The 22,682-nt window shown below is 38.2% G+C and overlaps 1 protein-coding gene across 1 annotated transcript in view; it reads right to left on the reverse strand.

The window, feature by feature from the left end:
• Positions 1 to 22,682, reverse strand: part of NOL4 (nucleolar protein 4) — a 188,402-nt gene that overhangs the window by 132,130 nt on the left and 33,590 nt on the right. The window contains exons 2-5 of the mRNA XM_085221021.1: positions 21,701 to 21,850; positions 11,431 to 11,542; positions 10,807 to 10,919; positions 6,888 to 7,020 (exon numbers count right to left, since the gene is read on the reverse strand). Of these exons, the coding sequence (XP_085077147.1) occupies positions 6,888 to 7,020; positions 10,807 to 10,919; positions 11,431 to 11,542; positions 21,701 to 21,850 (508 nt within the window). The remainder of the gene's footprint in view (positions 1 to 6,887; positions 7,021 to 10,806; positions 10,920 to 11,430; positions 11,543 to 21,700; positions 21,851 to 22,682) is intronic.

Genomic DNA, 22,682 nt, shown 5'->3' on the forward strand with positions numbered 1-22,682 from the left:
CAACACTTCAAACTGTTTCACAGGTTCAGTATAATACAATATCCCTGACATTGTAGCAGTGCTCGAGTGTCCTGACAGTGTCACTCATCGTGCCTTTTGCACAGATAGGGTATCATCTCCAAAGAAACCTTTAAAAAACTGGTGGAAAACATTTAGTACGATTGCCTGCCTCTCTATTCTCATTTCAACATTTTTTCCTTCTCTCTTAAATGTATTAGTATAAATCCAATTACATCAAAGCAAATCTGATGGGCCAGATCACCCCAGGTATAGCTCCACTGAAGCAAGATAATAGTGTCACTGTATGCCAAGCTTCCAGGTCCACTTTAAGTCTGCTTAGGTGAAAATGATATTAATTTTCAAAAATGGAGCAATATATTATCCCTAACTCTCTGTTTAAAGGAACATTTGTAATTTTGTCAAGAGCATGGTAACACTTCAGCGCAGCTCAAAGACTTATTCAGAAACGCATACGTGACTGCAAACTCGTGGTTGATTCAGGAACAGATCTTGTGCTTGGGAGAGGTAGCAGATTGAGAGCTGCAGAGACAAGAGACCTTTGCTTATCCTCAGAACAGACTGCTAAGTTCAAAAGCTCCCTCATACCCTTTTGCCACTGTGTCTCAAACCTCACCTATGGTATGTACTTGCTGCCCTCCCTCAGCCTCTGCTGTGTCTGCTCAGCCTTGCAGAATAAGGGAAAGGTAAAACCTATCTGTACCAGTGGGCTTTCCTCTCCAGGGAAATTAGAGCAAGATCACAAAACACTGTGCGTAAAGCGCTGTATTACCAGCATTGCCATGATGGTACTGTATGTGTTTCTTCCTCTCCATTGCCATGAGACAGTGAGGTATCATAGATCTCATTCAGTATGCTTGTATTTATTGCTTCATCCTTAACTGTACATACTGAGGTTATTGCTCCAAACATTGCAAGTTTTGCCAGGTTGAGCAAAACCAGGTCTGAATTTAACTCAAAATTCAGTAGCTATCCTGGCCCTAACTTGAATTGTAGTTTTAAGTGGTCTGCAAAAAAAAAAAATCATTTCTCTATAGTCTTTATAAGATAACAGTGCAAGTTCCTCCATTCTTAATCAACTCAAACCCCTGCTATTTAACAAAAAACTACCTTTTGCTTTAGGGTAAAATGCTAATCAGCCTAATGTCTTGTATAAAGTACAAGCATAACAAGCAACTTTTATAGCATTATAGCTGTGTTAGTATGATCTACAAATTGCAAATAAAGCCAGTCAAGCCACAGAAAACCTGCAAATTAAAAGTCTTTTCATTAGTATGGGAGGTTGCATGGAGAAAAACTAGTAAGCTGCTCTTTATTTTATTTTCAATATTGTTATTACAGCTTTGTGACTTTGTGTGGTTATTTCAGTCCATCCCATGCACCACAGAAGCGTCAGGTGCTTTGTTTTGAAGCCTGAAGATTTTAAGATTTTAAGAAGATGTCAAGATTTTAAGTAAAGGCACCCAAATACTGCAAACATTTTGGTTAATCTTCTGTGCCATCACAGAAGTCATGTGCAATTTGTCCTCATAGACAATAAGCATATTTAAAGAATTTCAGTGCTCCAACAGAAATTAGTGACAATATCCCTTAATGTAAAATAGCATTTGCATTTCCACAGAGATGTCTTAATCAACAGCAAAAATATTGCAATGGGTTTAGTTTTGAGAATCTTCTGCTTGCATGTTGTTTTTATTTTTACTACTTGCTTTCCTCAACATCAAGAGCATGGCAAAAACATAGGCAACACCAGGGACGATTTACCCCAGTATATTCCTTTGCCAATCTGCCTTCACTTTGGCCTGAATCCATACATTTCACTTAATGCTTGATCCCATGCATTTCAATTAAATCACATTGTGGAAAAAGAAAACTCAATATTGTAAGACAGTGAGTCCAGGTTTTAGTGGAATAAAACTAAAAGCAGAAAGTACTACAGTACAGCCAATTCAGAATTTGGCTGGGACTCATTTCAGAGAGAACAAATGAATGGTAGCCGGGGGTCCAGCAAACTCCAACCTGCACAGAGTTTTAACAACTGAATCAGTTAATTTAGGTGCAGCTGTTAATTAAAGATTACAGCTTTGATGCACAGAAAGGTACTTAGATGATAAATACCTCCATCTGTCACAAACACCATTTGTGTGGAGGAAATGGTTAATGCCAACAACCACATCTCCTAAATACATACTGTGGAAAGCGTGGCAATGCGAACATGCTGGGGAAAGAGCACCAGCATGATCCAAATGACCACAAACGGCTTGAATGCAGTTGTCAATGTATGGCATATTGTGTAATAGTACTGTAATGTGATGGACAACTGGGAAAAGCTTATTACTAATCTCCACATCTAAGATTATAGTAAAATTCCTGTCAAATACTGAATCATAACATATTTTGCTATAGCAATCTCCTACAGTCTCTATACAGTGTCTGTGAGGGGGAGCTCTATATGTTTACACGCATTTATACAACTGCATCATTTTCAACTAACTGTATTAAAGAAAATCCCTCCGCTCAAATCCAAACAAAAGCATTAAAATGTTTTGCTGTGCCGTGGTAGAATTAAAGATATTGCAAATAGGAGGATTCTTCATCTTGCACTAAGTTATAGTCAAATAGACTCATACGTGATTTCTATTGAATGGCTCATAGCATAAAGCATAACATTTACTCCTCATTATTTCTAGCTGTACATGTTCTCTACAAAAAAAAAAAACATTTTTATAGGTTCAAGCACAGATTTCCTAATAAAATAATAAAAAATAAAACCAAAACAAGCTCCTTTATTTCAGATTCAGTTGGCAAATCTTGTCTGCTGCCTGTGCTATTAAACAGGAGCAAAAACATTTTGATCCAGCCACATCCAAGTCTCTAGAGCATTATTAGGAAAAAGCAGAATTAAAGCCATCCCTCAAGCAGGAGTTTTGCCTGAAGATAACCAGAATGCAAAGAACAAACTTAGGATAAAAAAAAAAAAAGACATAGCATGTTATAGGGAAACAGACAAAGTGAAGAGAAAACTACCAGAATAGGTGAATAAGAAAATAGGAGCAACTAAGGGTATTGAGTGCAAAAGAGAAAGGCACACTTCAGCAATTTTCAGCCCTATTACCCAGCTGGCTGCTAGGGAAAGCAGATCCCAGGGACTAGTAACCAGATAGCCTACCCTACTCGCAGCTGGGGAACAAACCAATCTCAAATTAGAGCTGCTTTCCTTCTTTAACTCCCCAGGGAAGAGCAGCAGCTCTTTTCCAACTCCTCCCCCACAGTTGCAGCAGCCCTGCAGGTGCTCAGGATGCTATTTTCAGCCATCCACTAGCAGGTGTGACTCAGGGTTCTGTTATTTAAAAGCATTCAAAGGCTAACTTAAAGTGGGAATTCTCTTTCACAGTATTGTTGTGGATTCACTACTATGTGCAAAATATATTAGCTTTCCCTATTTTTTAATTTTTTCATTCACTTTTAATCTACTATTCTTTATACAGTAAATCTCACAAAGCTTTGGCACATTTGCAGAGTTCAGGATTTTTATGCAGTACCTACACCCATTTTTAGTGCAACACCCATCTGTTACAAGCAAATACACACTTTCCCCTTCTCTCTCAGCAGTTTTCCTGCTGTCCAAGATATTTCTGGATGCAGAAGTCTATCACTTTCAGCCCATACTGTGGGTGACTCTTGTAATTGCCTTTATTCTACTTAGGTTAAAATGACCTAACCATGAGAAACAGAGAACACAAAGTACTATACTAGACATTGTTGAGAAATCAGTGGCCAAATTTTCTAGTGTGAGCACTGCAATGGATATCCAAATACCTGACTGAATATGATGCAGGTATAGCCCCAGATAAGAAGTTATATAAACACCTTGTTTTCTTTAATGTTTATAATATCAGTATGCTACTGTGCTCTAATAACTGGACTGGAGAGAGTGCCTTCTTTTAAACCCCAGTGGCATGGTCAGGCCCACTATGAATTCCCCTAGAGTACACCAACTCTGTGTACATCATACCATTAATCAGTTGAAATCCATGGGAAGAGAATGATAGATATCCCAAAATATTCTTAGGCCACGTTAGATGAAAGGCCATGTAAACACACAGTGACAGCATGCACAACCTCTGGCTACTGATGATCTGTCCTTAATCCAACCCAAGGCAGCAGTGATTCCTATTTGCGTATTATTCCCATTAGCAGACCATTACCCCAGTGAGAGCACACTTGCGAGCAGCAAAAGATGCGTGCTCTCCTGTTCCACCACAGGCACCATTCCCAGCCTTGTGTGCATAGAAAGCCACACACAGCAGTAAACTTCCACCTGCCAGAACGCAGCATGTTTCAGATAAGCCAGACACCAGGTGTCTTTACAGGCAGACTGAACCTGATGGCTGATGTAAACTCTCATAGACATACAAAATAGCTTGAGAGAAAGGGAGAGGAATAACTTTAGACACACGCATATGCACTTAAGTCCTAATTTGTGTGAGCATACACCATAATTGTGTACATTTGTGAAATTTTACAGTAAAAACTGCGACAGCAAAAAGAACACTGCTGCTACATTCACTTTTCCCCTTTGTCTTCCCTCCTTCTAGTACCATTTCCTTCCGTATGTTCCAGTGTTCACTGATTTCTTCTAATCTTTTTGTCCTCCTGCCCTCTGCTATCATTCCTTTTTCCTCTCCTTCCCCACAGTTTCTTTCAGTTTCTCCTTCAACTTCTTCTTGCCTATCTTGAAACACAGTTTTGCTACAGCTACCCTCACTCAGGTTTGCAACTTGGTGGCATTTAACACACGAAAACCATGGCAGGAAGAGATGTGATTCTAAATTTCTTTATCAGAAAATGTTTTAGTCAGATGTACAATTAATGAATATATCAATACTATGGCATAGCAGCGTACAATTAACAAATATACAGATGTTAAGGTATAACAGAGAGCTTGGCTATGATGTTATTACACCAAAGCAGAAAACAGAAATGATAGGTACACTCACCCATAAACCAGGCTCACATGAAAAACTCTGGGAGAGGGGATCTCCAGAAGAGATCCTTCCCCACTGGCAGTCAGCTCTTAAATGAGTCTAGGAGAGGTGGAGCCAGGCTCCACCCCTTCCTGCAGCACAGGTGAATTGCCTTCACCTGTGCTCCCATGGCTGACTCATTGCTCGCCTCAGGTGATCAGAGGTTCAGCAGCCTTATACAGTCAGAAGAAACAGCAAAAGAAATAGGATTGCTTTAGGAAGGTGAGACAGTGCTATCTTGGAAGAGGGGAAAAAAGCAGAGAGATTTGATGCAATTTTGTACGATCACGCTACTTGTAGATCCAAATCACAGTGCATTTATTTGTCACAGGTATTAAATGGCAAGTGACAGATTTTCAGCATTTTATCATTCATACATACGTTCTGCTATGATCAGATGTACTGCATGACTCTTGTTGAAGACATGCATTAAGACTTGCGTGACAGGCAGAGGTTTCTCCATAGCTTGTTGCACTATAATTTCTACCTCACGTACATGTTTTTACATGCATTCAATTACCTATTAAAAATATTTCATATGAAAACATATTATTTATGTAAACAATAACCTCCAAAACAGTTTTTCACCCAAAGCCAGACACGTAAACTCAACAGTTTCCAAAGTATCTCTGAAAACTCTAACCTAGCAGTACTAAGTCAGACTCCAACAGCAAAGTGAACTATCTTCCTCTACTCCTAGAGTACTGCTCCTTTAGTCAACATATTTACACACATTTTGTGATAATTTAGGACACCAAGAGAAAAAGTGGCTGCGGTTAAAATCTGGCACAGGAAATTATCATAAACATCCTCCTCAACATTTTTTTTGTCTAGAAAGTGACACAGCAGAAGTTCCTGCCCGTAACCAGATTCCGTCAGCCTCAATGCAACACACGCATTCTTACCTACAGAACTTACAAGCTATCAACTGATGATGATGCTTTAAGTGGAAAAAATCCAGCTTAACTATCAAATTCCACATACTTGTTGTCCAGGAGAAACGTAAGCACTTCTAAATTGACACACATGTTTAAGAAATTATGGCATAACAAGTACAGAATATCAGTATGTTATATTTAATAGCAATAGAACAGATCTGCACTTTGGGTATTACTCATCCCCATGCCACTGATGAGTCCTGTAACAGTCTGTACAGGACAAGCTCTGTGTGAACTCAAACTAAAGAGAAATTTGAGTCCAAACCAGGCAAAAAACACACCTCTATCCACCTTTTGCACAAAGTAAAACTTCTGTCTCTTTCACCAACTAATTAGCTTTATGTTACAACTAAACTAGAAATATTAATATTCAGATTTATAATGACATTGGTTCTATTTTCTACACATCTGTTTCCCTGTTGGAGCTTGTCTTTTATATTCTTTTCTCTGAATAATACACCCAACTCCTAGCTTTCAAAATTCTCTTACATCCTTCTTCTTTCTTCCCCATTTCAACCAGCAAAAACAACTTTCTCAGCCTTCTGGATTGCCCTGGAAAGGTTTCAGTTTCATTTCCTTTTATGTCTATATAAAATTACACTTGGTAAATAAAAATAGTAAAATAATACTAAATATACAGTGGTCTAGCCACTCACCTGTTGCCTAAGCAACAAATAAATTAACCTGGGGGTGGGGGGGGAAAGGGGGAAAAAAAAAAAAAGGAAAGGAAAGGAAAAAAACAACCAACTTAATTCTCTTCATGCTGAGACAAAGGGAACATATAGTTCAAATTACCTAATGAAACACACTATGAAGTGAAGGACACAGCAGGTACTAAATGAAAGCACAGAATGGGAAGGAGACAAGACAATAGCACATTTTCTGTATGAAAGGAGAGCCTTACCATCCTGCTGGCCCTGGAGATTCTGGGGACTTTGCATTCTTTCTTCAAGATTTGAGCTGAGGTCAGAGTTCACAGCTGACATCCTCGTAGAGTCACTCATATCAAATTCATCACTTTCTATAGAGCTTTCATCCTACAATTTGAAAGTTTCAGAGACATGTCAGAAAATGCTGGATGCTGTTCAAATTGTATGTGAGGCTCACTTACTCCATTTCATTTGTCCCTGGCACGGAATATATTCATGCTAATGCTTGTGTACATAAGCAAACAAGCAGAGCACATAAAGAAGAGCAAAGAACATGCAGCACTTATGTGATATGTCAGTCTGACAAATGCAATTTGATTAACTATGACGACTCTCCATTACCACACTCGTAACTGTTTCCATAGCATTTTGTAAAATAGGGTTGTAACTGGAGACCCCACACAAAGTCCTTGTTACTCAAGCGTGGTTGAGGAGTGTTCTCCATACTCTGTACCTGAATTCCCTACTTTTCCCAGGCAAGGCAGGTAACCCTGTGATTTTCACTTACAGTAAAACATTTCCAAATGATCTAAGAAGAATCCACAACCAAGTTCCCTCAATACGACTTCGCCCCTACACCGCTATTATGTTTAAAGAAGCATCTGTGAAAATTTTGAAGTCTGTTTATCATGCTCAAATGACTCAAAAGTCAGTGGAAAACCGAAGTAATACAATCACATGGGAATCACTTAAAATTTATTCTACCTCACACATCTTTAATATGATTTATCTATCAAGTCCAATTACAAAATCTCTACTAGGAATGATACTAGAGTGCAAAAAGTCCCAATCAGAAAGTCCCCAGTTACAAAACTGTTTCAGACCTAGTCCAGAATATGATTATATACAGGGTTAACATGTACCTGTGTATAGTACCTGTGTAACTTCACTCATTTCAGTCCCACTGCATCCACTTACGGAGTAAAAATTTAGCTCTCATAAGTCTTGTTCTGCAAGCTGCAGTGGCAATTCAGAAACCTATGGCAATGTATTTTCAGTAAAGACTTTTCTGAAATAATTACTCCTATTGTGAATAAAAGCCATTTAAAGAACATATAGAAAAAATACAGTGTCCCCTGAGGATTAAAAAACTTTTCCAATTTATATGTTTTTTTTAATTTGCTTGGTTGTTGTTATTTAATTAAAACAAAACTATCTGGCAGAATTCTGACTATTTTTATTTGGGTTGCTTATCAGAAGTGACCTAAAAAAATAGCAACCTTTACAACAACTTTTTTTATTGTGCATTTACTGTGAACTGGTTTCTACAGATGCTAATATAGTTGCTTTCTTCTGTCTAAGCACTTGGCCCTTAAATCAGTTCATCTTGTGGATCTTAGTGTCATTTCCAGCTTGTGAGGGCATTTCTCTCATTTTTGGAACCAAAGTTTCCTGCAGTTTCAGCTCTTGTTGAAAGAGGATGGCACTGCCAAATGCCATCCAAGATTAAGAGAGGGACACTTTTTTTACCTTGTCTGGATAGGGAAGGAAACACCTCAGCTACAGCACAGTAAATATCAGGAACATGAGAGCTGTGCAAAGCTGGTAGCCACCAAGCTCATGCTCCAGACAGTCGGGGTCAAGATACACTATGATCTGGTGCTGGGATTTAGCAGAAATGTGTGCTGCTTTCTCAAAGAACGAGATCAGGACACAAATTTCTCCAGACCTTCTGGAACACTGTGACTCTGTTGAAGCACAGTGGTATTTCTCATTTGTCCCTGCAGAAGTCAGCAAGCAGTGGCTTTCATTTTCTAATTCTGAGGTTGGGCTATATATATGGGCTGCCAGTCAGGCAACTGATACTTGCATAGCTATAAAACAACACCACACACAGGCAGCTTGTTTGCTTGTGGCAGTGTGTAGAATATCTCCACCTCACTCTATGAACTGTGTAGAACTTTTTGTACAGGCAGGCATGGGGAGCAGAACTGGTAGCCACTGGCCTCTTTGTACCAGTTGCAGTACCTCTGTAAATTCCCACATGTAGATGAATTCTCCTTTTAGATTAAGCCTGTTTCCCTTTTGTTGATGGCCTCAGATGAAAAATGATGAATTGAGAGTGAGAGAATTTGGAGACTTTCAATTGCTGTGCTGGCTTGTTGTGGCATCCAAGTTCACTCCAGTCTCAATTCCACCCCCTCGGTAAGAACAGAGATGTGACTGATGAAACCTTGGAAACAGAGCCTTCCTACAAACCCAAGCACAATTTCAAGTGCATGAAATCTTTCTGCTTTGCACGTAATATTTTCACTACCACTTCTTTCTCAATGTAACAAATATACAGTCCGGAGCAAAAAACAAATTCTTAGCAAAACTGCTTTGAAAAAGGGCATAAATGATTATCTTGGGGAGACTTCCTTTGTGCCTAAGAAAATATAACATGACTAAAATGTATTAAAAACGACTTCTCTCTTCATTAAAACAGTACCGCAGATATTTCACACACAGTGAGATCAGAGCTACAAAACTGAGCCAGGCAGGGAGATACCAAGCAATGCTGCTTCCTGCTGCCCCTGTATCTTTGTCACTGGTTCATCTAGATGAAAAAACAGTTTAAATATCAATCACCAGGCCAGAAGGACTATACCAAAACATTTGGGCTATAGAGGCACTGTGGCAGATGGCCCTGATCCATCATGAGTGCCTGACCCTACTGCGGGATGAGTAACTGTCAAAGAGGGGAAGTGGGGAAACCAAAGAGTCCTTTAACCCCTAAGGCTACTACAGGGATAAAGCCTCTTACCTCCTGCTGCTTGGAATCCTGCTGTCAGATTCCTGTAAAGGGGCAGCACACAGAAGGGAGACTCCATAGGAGGGAAAGAAGACCAGACTATATTTGTGAGTGAAAAATTCAGTAAGGGATCTCTACCCTTCCCAATAAAATTTAAAAAAATAAATAAATAAATAAAACAGGCAAAAGTGAAACAAAGATTCCCAGTCTACGGAACATTGAATATTCATACATCTTCACCAGTAGCCAATATCTACCTATTATGAAACAAAACCTAGCTGACTCCACAGAAGTCAAGAGTCAGTCAGAGTCTCTGATGTAATCCAGCTGCTAAGGTTGTTTTTGATTATTTTCTTTACTAAAAACAATCTTGTAGTCAGGCAGAAGGACACAGCATGTAGGATTGCTTTTTGGCTGGCACGTTGCTGGGCTTCTACATATTTGGCAGCTCAAATGGTAAATGAACACATTTGTAGCAAAATGAGTTTATTACAAATAACTTGGTACTGACCTCCAATTGATGAAGTACTTCTTAAGATTTGAGAAAAATCAGAATAAATCACAGAAATTATTTTTGAAATAAAATAACTGCAATTTGACTTAAGTTCTCCCTGAAGAAACTTAATTCTCAGCCTACTGTTTTTCTTTTTCCCTTCTATTTTATTTGAAGTTTCATGAGAAAACCCTACTCTTACTTATCAATAAGGCAAGCTTTTTGCATTCAAGATTGGAACTGATGTGGCTAGGGCTTCCCACCAAAATGTATTGTATCTGGCTGCTAACCTGGAGAGCATCACGGCATTCATTTCAACTGTAAACGATATTGCTTTCAAGAAGTAGACAATGAAAGTCACTGCTGAACATAACACTAAGGCTATACTCAGCAGCTCCCCTCATCCTTTCTAGTCAGTGAAAGGGCACCTTCAGGTTCTTTGAAGCAGTACAACATATTACCATGGAAGGGCATTAAGTCATGACATTTTCTCTCAAACTGATTACTTGCACACAGCCTTGGTTTGATTTCCGTCACTACTGTAGCAATGAAATTATAAAGATGACATCAACATCAACTTTCAGTTCTGTTTCTTGGCTACCGCAAAGACAAGCATCAAAGAATACAAGAGAAAAGAAAAACAAACTTAAAAGATTTCAGTCTGTACCTCATCTTGCTGTGAATTTAGTAGCTGCAGCTTCATGTGTTTCATATAGGCCATAGTAATTGGCATATTGTAATCAATCATACTGGTCACCAGTGTTGGTGGTTTCCCATTATCTGTAATAAAAATATTTATTATGCATTATATGTTAGTCGTGGAGGCTACTTCAGCCTACTTTGCAAAGTCAGACAGTTATGTCATTCAGTTCTAACTTTGGCATTTTCAATTGCTTGTAGGCTGTGCAGATGGAAATCTCCTAAAGAAAAATGAAAATCAAATTCAAAACCTGAAAAGTGATGAGTTCTTCTATCCTAAATGACTACAGCTATCTATTCCTTATGTTTAAGCCTTCATATAAACATTTCCATAGCAAAATAAACGATTTCCTCCAAATAAAATCATTTTTTCTATCAGGTATTATATGATATGGTGCATATGGTAGGTATTACACTCCATCCTTAAGCAAAAGCAGATTTACTACCTTCCAGCTTAAGTAAATGAGATGATCTGACTTATTGAACTGTTCCAGTCTACCAAATTTTTATGAACCTTTACTTATGCTAGGAAAATATAAATGGTATTAGAAATAAAATTACTTTACATCTCACTGTTTGACACTAAAACTACCTTTATGATCTGCTCCATCTGGGTTTAAATGCATTCTTTTCTGGCACTCTGAGCAACTCATTAGAAATCGTGTCACCGCTTCTCTCGGTAGGAAGGCATAGGTCTCTGAAATCTGAAATGAATAACAAAATATAGGTGTTATTATATAAGCTGATTGAACATGATTTAACAGAACTGATCATTATGTTTCCAAATAAGGCATATTTTCATATACTGCCAGGAAGCACAATGAAAGCATGTTCTGCATACTATGTAGGATTTCAAGAAATATCTATCCAATCTGCTTACTTATCACCTAATGGCTAATGACAAAATTTCACTTATATCACTAGAACCTCATTTTCTGTTTATGAGTTTTTTTACAATTTCTTTTCAGCAAAAAGATTCATGCATAAATGGCATCCCAAGGAGGACTATTTAAAAAAAAAAAAAATCAAAAACTCAACCTTTTTCTTATAACTAATAAAAAAAATGCTTATCTTGCGTGCTCTATTAATATTGATTGACAATACGTAGACAGGTATAGAAGCCTGTGTATGAGTGATGATGACACTCTCTTTGCATTTCTAACTTTGTATTTCAATTTTTTGTGCAGATAAAAAATTGAAAAAAAAAAGCTTCTAATTTTGTATTTCAGGGCAAATGAATTATTGCCAGTTATAGGATTCACACAAATTTAGAGATTCTGCTTCACCTTGCAACAACAGATTCTGGTTGTTTCCTTCTTTCACTATAATCACTTTTTCTAACCACATACTCAACATTTTAGATATGTATTATTATTATTTCTGTTTTTAAAGACTGCATTTTTCCTCAACAGGGATATATATATCTTTGTAGACATTTTTGCCTTGCTGAAAAGAACTTGGAGAGGATGGTGCCAAGTTGAAAATGAGCCAATAGCATACTCTGATCACAGATAAAATAAAATTGACTACATTAAACATATGGCCAACAGATCAAGAAAAATTAATATAACTCTCCACTCAGTGCTAGTAAGGTAGCAGCTGGAATACTGTGCCTGGTTTGCCCCTCCACAGCTCAAGAAGGCATCTGAGAATACTGATCTGAGTGGCATCTGAGAATACTGATCATCTGAGTGGCAGGTTAAGAAAAGTTATCTGATTTGCACTTACGTACCTTTACTGTAAAACCTGCAGCAGGATTCAATTTCCTATCAAGAGGCTATGTTGATCAAAGTCTACACAGGAAGTTCAGAAAGGTGGAGATGGAATATAGAAAAGTATGCAGATGGAAAGGACAAAATACTTCTTTTAAATGTATGTAAATAGAATTAAATATGAAATGTTGTGCAATTCATTCAATGGCATTTCTCAAAAGGATGCTAAGATGAGGGCAAATGGCCTGTTTTATCTTACAGACATACCTTCTTGGCTGTTTGTCTATGTTGAAAGTTACGCTTCCTAAAACTCCATGAACTAAAAGACTCTACCACTGATTAATTTAGTAAATAAGGGAATTTTATATTAGTGCTTCTTCTTGTGATATCAGCTTTGTCTATAAATATATGGGAAATCATGCATTGCAAAATAAGACTGTGAATTATACCATCCTGTTCATGCTATTGTTGTTCGAGATGTTTGTTGCTGCCGGGTTTTCTATATAACATGAATCTTATTTGGGGGGGCAGAAAAGGGGATTATTATACAAGCAAAATTTGTTCTGTGTTGAGAATTGGTACTGATTTTCTCTGGGCTGAAACAATTTATCTGGAAATGAAGTCAGTAACTGAAACTCTTTTTAAATGGGAAGTCCTACCAAAAAAGTTATTTCAGATAATTTTCCTGTTTTTTATACCACTGAACAAATGTTCATTTACCTTCCTAAATTCAGAAATATTGCTCATTCACAGTCCCTATGGAATATAAAATGATAGAACTTAAAATCAGCTAGAACTTATCATTAAGAAAATTGGTAAGTGCATGTATGCAACAACCTCTCTCATAACATTTAACACATTTAGCACTGTATCGAAATTAATGGAGCTTACCCACGGATTCATTAGTTACCTGCATTTGATAGGAATGCTCCATTTATTCCAATCAAACATCTCTGTCAAAATTCCAGTTCTGCTCAAACAAGACAAAAATTCTCCATCGAAAGCAAGTGAGCAAAGTCCCAGATTCAATAGGTATGCTCCACTGACTATAAGAGAACCAGGTTTTATAACTAAATTTATCCACATGGCAGATGCTTGTGTCTCCAACTTCCCACTGCAACACAGTTTTAAGGATGCCCTTCCATAAATAACATCAGTTTTCACCAACTTCCTCCCCTGTTTACTTTGTAATTTGAATTAATCATTTACAGGCCAAGATTTAAGCTTGTTTAAATTTGCGTAACACAAGAGACTCACAACTTTCCTTATTCTTGCTGCTTGAATATATACAAAGATCTCTTTTCAATTTTCAGTGCCAGAAAGATTTTTAAAAAAATAACACTCACATCTCAGCAATGCAGACTCCCTTTTGCTTTTCTCATTGAAGAAGAGCATCTCTACTTCATAAGATGAAGATAATGGCTTGCTAGCTCTGACCATGCTCTGAACCAGCTGGCTTAGAACCACTAGCATACTAAAAGCTCTCTAACCAAATCAGCACAAAGTTGAGCAGAAAATCCTGTATTTTACTCCTCAGTCAAAGCCTAATGCCTGTGCTTAAGTTTGGGCTTGTGTATGTCATGGATTTGGCTTGCATGTATTTCAGAATAAAACCTGTAGGCCAATGAGAATTTGTAATTAATTATTTAGAAATTCCTTAGTGGTCTGACTTCATCAGGAAAAAATGTTTTTCTATCCTCTATTCTATCTGAAAGAAATAGTGACTCAGTCCTCACTGATGCAGTAAATTCTCACTGCCTTCAGTGGCAATGTTCTTCTCAAGGCCATTAGCTAACAAAAACTACAGCCAGACCATCTCATTTAGTGATGCCCTGCAATCAAAGAACAGTGTTGTACTGCAATTCCATTTAAAAAAAAAAAAAAAAAAAAAGTTAAAATTTTAAGAAAAATAAGGTCAGAAAAGTGAATTGAATTGGGAGATATTACATGATTTACATCCACACACTTATGGTGCATATTTTTTTGTATGATTTACAGGAAACTGGTCATGCGTACACCTCTATCAATCAGAGAACAAATACCGTTGATATATCATACTTCTAAAACATCCCAGAATTCACCTGATTGACCATATTGATAAAATATTCCAGAGTACACCCAAGCCTTTCAAAATATGATCCAACAACAGAAGTCTTCTAAATCTGGAATTGGTCTACATGCTATCTATTGGATCCCATGCAGAATTATAAGAGGGAATTAATCCAGTAACTGAGCATGTAATCTGATTCATACCGGAGCTAAGTGAAGTATGCCCTAACTATCCCTGAGAACAAGATCACCTTCCCATTGCATCACTGCAGGCAGAGAAAATAGGCAAAGTGAACTTCATGTTCCCCAGTGTTCAGATAATTTAAGTGCATGGTGTTGTGAAGATACAGCTTTCAGAGCTCCATTTTTATTTGGAAAATTAACAAGCACTAAATTGAAGGCAGATTTTAGGACACATATGGCAGAGTAGGAAAGACAAGTGTGAGGAGAGAGAGTGAAATATTGCAAGTGAACCTATTGACCCCTAAAGAATTAACACAGAGAATGTATGTGTAGTCTGGAAGGCATGATGTGTCAGAAATGAGAGAATTTTTGTTGTGCATGTATATGTTTTTAATTAAGGATGATGAGGAAAGGGAAGATGATCCAAAGAAAAATTGAAAGAGGAAAGAGAGACATGTAGAGAGAAGAAAATGACAATCTGTCCTGGGCCAACAGCCATCAAACCAGGTGGCAGAAATTGGTTTCTTGATGACAGGAGTGCAAGCCAGACAAGGAAAGTCCTTTCCTCACTTCAGCAAGAGGTCAGGATAGAAGGCTGACGTAGGAAAGCATATATATTATTGCCAAGAGTTTTATCAAGATCTTTCTACCCTGATATATTGGGGAAAATGTTTTTCTCTCTCATACACAACTTTACCTTCACAACTCCACTTCCTCCCTACATAACAGGACTATCTTTCTGAGAGAGAGGGAATGCAGAGCATCTGCTAGCTGGTTCTCTGCCAGGGCACTCAAAACTTGCCCTCTGAAAAAAAAAAAAAAAAAGGAAGAAAAAAAAGAAAGCAGAAACAAGACAGAAGGATAAAAGTGCACAGGGTTCGATGTTTCACCTTGCGCAAAGGACTGGTGCAGATACAAGTATGTTAGTGTGTTAAGACCCTGCATAAATCTCATATTCTTCTTCTTTCCCAAGCACAGTTTTGCCCTGGGTGGAGACCAGCTAGGCTGCAAACTTTCTTAATTCTACTTGATCAAGGAAGTTGTACTGGAAGGAAATGATGTTATTCATAATGTGACCTGTCAAAAAATTCTTCCCAGAGAAAACACATTCAGTGTGGTGCTTAGAGGAGATTTGCAAACACATTCTTTGTTCAAGAGTGGGAAAAAGTCTCTCTGTGTTTTACAATTTGAAGAATATTTTTCTTAGTTTGACAACAACCATTAATGCAAGAACTGGATGAAGAACAGGACTCCAGATATTCCCCATACCTAATAGACTCCTATTTTTCCTCAGATGTTATATATTTATGTACTATGTTTCTGATGAGTCTTGCCTCTAGCTACTTTCCCTTGACACATCAATATGTCCCACAAGTTTTACAAGCCTACTTCTCTTCCAGCTCATCATTCTGCTGCTCTTTCTTCATTCATGGGCTGGGAATTTTATTAACCAACCCATTTCTCTGGAAACCTTTGCTTACAACTCAGGTTCATTGCTTTCAAGGCGTTGCACTGTGGCAATGTAGGCTCAAGAGGCAGACATTAGATGATTATTCACATGTAAAAATATACAAGTACATGGAATTTCAAGAGTTTAAGGTGGCTCCGAGACCTATGCAATCAGTTCTCAAGTAGACACTTAATTACAAAAAACTCTCCAGATGTAATACACAAACGTGAGGCATTTACTCTTCATAATTTATTGTTAAAACGTCATAAATACATATATAGATATAGATATAGATAAAGAATAACTAAAGAAAATAAAATCTATTCTTAAAATCAGGGCTTGACCACTAAATTTGGCCTAACAGGCAGGGCTGGACCTGAGAAGAGGCAGAGATTTTCTTCCTCAGACTCATCAGAGCCATATCAATTTCTTGAAAAATTTAATAAGGTAACTTTTTTTTCTCCCAGTTTGCACCAAATTACAAAAAGTTTTTTGTGACTTTTGCAATGTACTGTTCCTAAAGCAATAACTTTTCCCATTTGCTCCCACCTTCTATATACTCCTCAACACTTAAATTTAAATTTCATATACAGCTGATTTAAATCAAGATATGTATCTCAACAAAGGCACAGAGACACAGAGAAGCTAGTCATGCATTTGTTGCATGTCTTTCACATTAAGCTGTACCAATTCTTCTGAACATTTCTGTCCTGTGTGTCCCTATCTCCAGTTCGGTACAGCAGTTCATATCTCAGGGCCTGATGTCTGCACACATCCAAACAGACCTTTAGGACATGGACAGAAATGAACTGTTTCAAAGCAAAGCAGTTCCTCTAGGATGCTGAGCTTATGCAAAAGTGCAAGCAGAGCCACCCCTCTGAGGATCCTCTGCCCTTCCTCCTGGCTGCTCAGGTAACTCTTCTAGGCCACACATCACTCCTCCGTCTGTGGAGCTTGGTTTCCTAGAGAATCTGGAGGAAATCGGCAAGGGCAGGCACTTGTTTGGGTACAACTGCTGTCCTTGGCACCAAGGAACACACTCCTTTCCCATTCCCAGCCAACTGTTCTCTTGCTGAGCCAACGGCTTGGCCTGACCTTGTGTCCCATATCCTGCCTTGTGCGGGAATTATCTCCCTCAAGGCCCTCCTGTTTGTAAACTTCCTTGGGAACTGTAGAACTAATCAAAATTACAAATGTTGTATTAAGTAGTCCTTTACCCTGATGAATTTCAATACTGCAACACTGGATATAATTTAAAGGCATGACAACTCTTGGTTTCATTTAACATGTCTAAGTCAAGCCTTTTTTTACTAGTATAAGTCTACCTACAGCTATGCTGGCAAAGAACATAGCCTATCAATCTTACATTTTATACAAGTTAAGCATGAGCATGAAACCTGCTAGTTAAATGGGAAGTTCACTCTTTTATATGTATTTTCAAGGTTACTCTACCAAATCATCGACATAGAATTTGTACAGTTCCCTTCTCACACATTAGTGCACAGAGAAGAATAAAATGGGAACTTATTCTAATCCTGAATATTGAAGCACAGATGCTTTCTTAACTAATCTGTAGGAACTGTGCCAAGAAAACTTGAAGTTTGAGTTTGGTACATTGCTGTACCATGAAAATATAAAAGTTCCCTTCCAATATGCTGGTTTTTTTTAAATTACCAAGCACCATATCCTATGTACCTCCCTGTGCAGCACCTCCATAGAAAGTTCCACAGAAATCAGTTGCAAAAACACCATTGACACAGTTGACATTAACAACTCATTTAAGATTACAGAATTGGTAATTGAGTCTGTAAGCTGTTCTGAGCATATTTTTAGAGAGAAATACCAATATCTTTGAGTACTCCAGCAACTGGGGGGGGACACTATCAAAAATGAAAAAAAGCTCTACCAATTCCAAATTTGTTACTCCATATAAATGAAAACAGTGGTTAATTAAATTACTTATGACAATTTAATTACCTTTCTAACCATGCTTGAATACTATTCAAAGTCCTGAATAAAGCAGTTTCTCAACTGAAAATAGTGACTCATGCATATATAAGCAAACTATATTGCAGTCCTTAAAGCTGTATAAAGCCATGTATCTTTTTTAGAAATATTTGGGTATGAAAGATATATGTATTACAGAAGTTTATCAATTTTTACCAAAAATGTGGCTTTCTTCCTATCATTTTTTCTGTTGAGACATTCTAGCTGTCCAATAAGAGAGCAAAAGCAATGTGATCATCACATGCCAGGAATTGTGAATAACAAATAGCAATTCATAGAACCATAGAATCATAGAATGGCTTGGGTTGGAAGGGACTCCAAAGAGTCCCAACCCCACCTGCCACAGGCAGGGTTGCCAGCTGACAGATTAAGTATTAGATCAGGTTGCCCAGGGCCCCATCCAGCTTGGCCTTAAAAACCTTGAGAGAAAGGGCATCCACAGTCTCCCTGGGCAACATGTTCTAGCACCTTACTACTCAGTAAAAAATTCGCCCCTTACATCTAACCTAAATCTCCCTTCCTTTAGTTTAAATCCATTCTCCTTTGTCCTAACACTATTTACCCATGTAAAAAGTTTATTTCCTTCATGTTTGTAAACTCCCTTTAAATATTGGACAGCTGCAATGAGGTCTTCTCACATTCTTCACTTCTCCAGGCTGAACAAGTCCAGCTCCCTCAGCCTACTTCATAGGAGAGATGCTCCAGCCTCTGACCATCTTCGTGGCACTTCTCTGGACCCTCTCCAGCAGCTTCTCATCTTTCCTGTATTGGCCCCACACATGGATGCAGATGGGGCCTCATAAGGGCAGAATAGAGGGCTACTTTCACTTCCCTTGCCCTGCTGGCCACCCCTCTTCCGATGAAACCCCTGATACCATTGACCTTTCCAGGCTGCAAGTACACACTTCTGGCTCATTTTAAGTTTTTCATGAACCAGGATCCCTAACTCCTTCTCAGACAGGCTACTCTCCAGGATTTATTTTTCCAATTTGTATACATATCAGGGATTACCTCAACCTCAGTGCAAAACCTTGCACTTTGCTTTGTTGAACGTCATTAGGTTCACAAGGGCCCATCTTTCAAGGTCCTTCTGGATGGCAACCCTTCCTTCAGCTGTATCAGCTGCAATTGTAGCAGGTGAAGAACCATCCCTGTAAAAATTGTTCACTCAAACTATTTGCTGAATGCTTATGCATAATATATACATTCACAGAAGTCAAGGATGATTCACTTTTGACTTGTGAATAAAGAAGCAAGACTAAATTAATCATGTTTCCAATTCACTTAATAAAATTAAGATCTGCCAAAGTACTTCTGTTTGATTTATAAAGCTCTTAGGGTATTGTTTTTACAAGATTATTACTGAAGACATTACCTCTTTCCTTCTGCTGCATCACAGAAGGAGATACTGTGTGGCTTTCTGGAAAGACTGACACTACTGCGTATCATTTTTACTGAGAATATTTTCATTAACAGGGCCAGTAAAGCAGCACGTGTTCCCCCAGTTAGTCTGGAAGAGTTTGAGGCCTATTTATTTAGCCTAATTCTTATCTTGGGACAGACTGCAAGAATTGACATTAGTTTGTTCTGGAGGTTTTTTTTTCTTTCTTTTTCCTTATACCTGTATCTTATTCTACAAACTTTGTGGCCTATACATTTGAACAGCTTACCAAAGTAAAACAAAACAGAGAGACAAAGGTCAATGAAGATATTACTTTTCTAATGCTTTCTAAAACACAAGACCAAGTATCAAAATGGCTGAGGTGATAGATGAAAATTAATTTAGACAGTTTGTGTTTGTTAATCCTGAAATATCACTCCAAGCCATACAAAGCACACCCAGATGACTGGTGTCTTCCTTCATACATCTACGTTGAGGTCAATACAGCTGGGAACAAATTATGAGAAACCTTGCCCAGAGCTTATCCCACAACAAACTGTCTGAAATGGCCAATAAATAAAATATATGTGAAGGGATTCAGAGAGACATAGTAAAGATTGTTATATACCTGAAAAAATAGTAATGGAAAAACAGCTATTTCTTACAACTAAACTTTGAGATGTCAGAAAACTAGAGTGCCCACACATTTGCTGGCCTTTCACTAAAAAAGCGTTAGAATCATTAGAATCATAGAATTCCTCATGTTGGAAAACATCTTAAAGATCCTTAAGTCCAACCACAACCTTACCATACTGCTTTAACTCTAACAACCCTCTGCTAAATCATGTCCCTGAGCACCACATCCAAATGGTTTTTAAACACATTCAAGGATGGTTACTCAACCACCTCCCTGAGGAGTCTATTCCAGAGCTTAACCACCCATTCCGTAAATTAGTTTTTCCCAATATCCAAACTAAACCTCCCCTTGGGCAACTTGAGGCCATTTCCCCTCATCCCGTCACCTGTTACCAATGAGATCAATCCTACTCTCACTGCAATCACTTTTCAGGTGTTTGAAGAGAGCAATAAGGTCTCCCCTCAGCCTCCTCTTCCCCAGACTAAAAAGCTCCAGTTCCTTCAGTCACTCCTCATAGGGCATATTCTCCAAGTCCTTCACAAGCCTTGTTGCCCTTCCTTGGACCTGCTCCAGCACCTCAGTGTCCTTTCTGTAGTGAGGTGACCAAAACTGAATTCAGTACTCAAGGTGGGGCCTCACCAGTGCTGAGTACAGGGGCAGGATTTCCTCGCTAGTCCTGCTCACCACACCATTCGTGATACAAGCAGGATGCCACTGACTTTCTCGGCCACCTGGACACACTGTTGGCTCACTACTGATTAGCATAACTGCAGATCACTTTTAAGGTTAAGAGTACTGTATACAGGGTGACAATTCAAATTCAATTCAGGGAGTCACCTCAGTCCCTCAGCCACCCTCCTGACACCCCCATCTCACTGGGACCATCTGTGAAGGACATGTGTCTCAGCCAGGGTGGGAGCAGCTGTGGCTTGAAAACTTCCAAAAATATACGAGTTTTCAAACCATTAATCCATTAAGAATATTTAGTCAGCAGCAATAAATTACAAGGAAACTTCATATGTGGAAATACAACACCCCATTTAACAAAGTTGACTTAAAAGGTATTGAGACTTCTTTCAGACTTCTTTCATTTAATAACAACTTGTTAATATAGTTATCAGAGAAAATGTCAAGCCATTATAGAAATAATAAATTCTGTTCTTCTACCAGTATGAGCATCACTACTGAAGTCAACGGATCTGGTCCATGCTCCAATGAGTAGGAAGTCTGGCCTTCCTCATGTTCAAACTGTATTTTGGCATGCATTTCTGAAGAACCTCTGAAATAAATTTAAGGTTGAAGTTTGCAATACTAATGTAAGTGGGGGAAAAAAAAAAAACAAAACACAAATTGCATGTCAAATGACTAAATCCAAATAATTCATGTGTTTAGAGACTGATATTTACTTTTAGCTGGTTGTTTGTTGTTTTTTTTTGTACTTACTGCTTTATATGTTCTCTTCTGTCCAGCATGTTTTCTGATTTGTTCTCCATTAGGCCCAGTTTCAACATGCATGGAATAGATAATGTCAAAGAAATCTTCTACTACGGCTACCCGCCGTAAAGACAGCTTCTCATCTACACCTACTCCATCCTGGAAAGTAAAAAGAGAGAAGAAAAAAAAGTAAGGAGAGGATAAATAGGTAAATGGTGATCATTACGAGACAGATTTTCCTCTTGTGACAGCAAGTTAAAGACCCTGCCATTGGGAACTGAAGGTCACCCACTCAGTGTATGACAGGAAGACTAATGTAAAAAAGCTATATTATCAGAAGGATCAGATGATATGACACCATTCTCTGCAATCAGCTCATTTTGCCAGGCCAGGACTCTCGACAGTGATCTTTCACTCCAGTATTTTAAAAATTAAAGAAAAAGTACCCATGCTTGTTTCTCCAAATGCACGAACAACATTCAACCGCAGAAGCGATTCCCACCACGTGGTACAGAAATGCATTATGTGGCTGTTAATAAGAATCCAAGAGCTTTTTTATTCTCTCATTCCCCTCCCAGTAAATCTGTACCTAGCATCTCATAAAGGTATTTAATAAAGGGTTCTAATTTGCAGGTGACAGAGCTGACTGTAATTATGAATACAAGGAAGTTGTTACAAACAATTTACTGCCAGAAAATCTGCTTGAAAATACACTACAGGAAGACATACCACAATATGATGAAAAGAAAGGGATTTTTTTTGTTTTTTCTTTTTTGTTTTTTTTTTTACTCAGACGTCAGATTGGAATGAGGGACGGAAAAGCGAAGACACTATCACACAGTTTCTAAGCTGAAGACTTCTAAACAGAGAGAAGCCCCAGTGGCTCTGAAATTAATCACTGCCGTTCAATTTATGCTTTTAAATAGGACCATCCATAAGAGGTTCAGTTTTTTTTTCACAGCTGTCTATGGATTCAGTTCTAATGAAGAGG

This window comes from Meleagris gallopavo, chromosome 3 (assembly GCF_905368555.1).
Source record: "Meleagris gallopavo chromosome 3, MGAL_WU_HG_1.1, whole genome shotgun sequence".
Classification (NCBI taxonomy): Eukaryota; Metazoa; Chordata; class Aves; order Galliformes; family Phasianidae; genus Meleagris; species Meleagris gallopavo.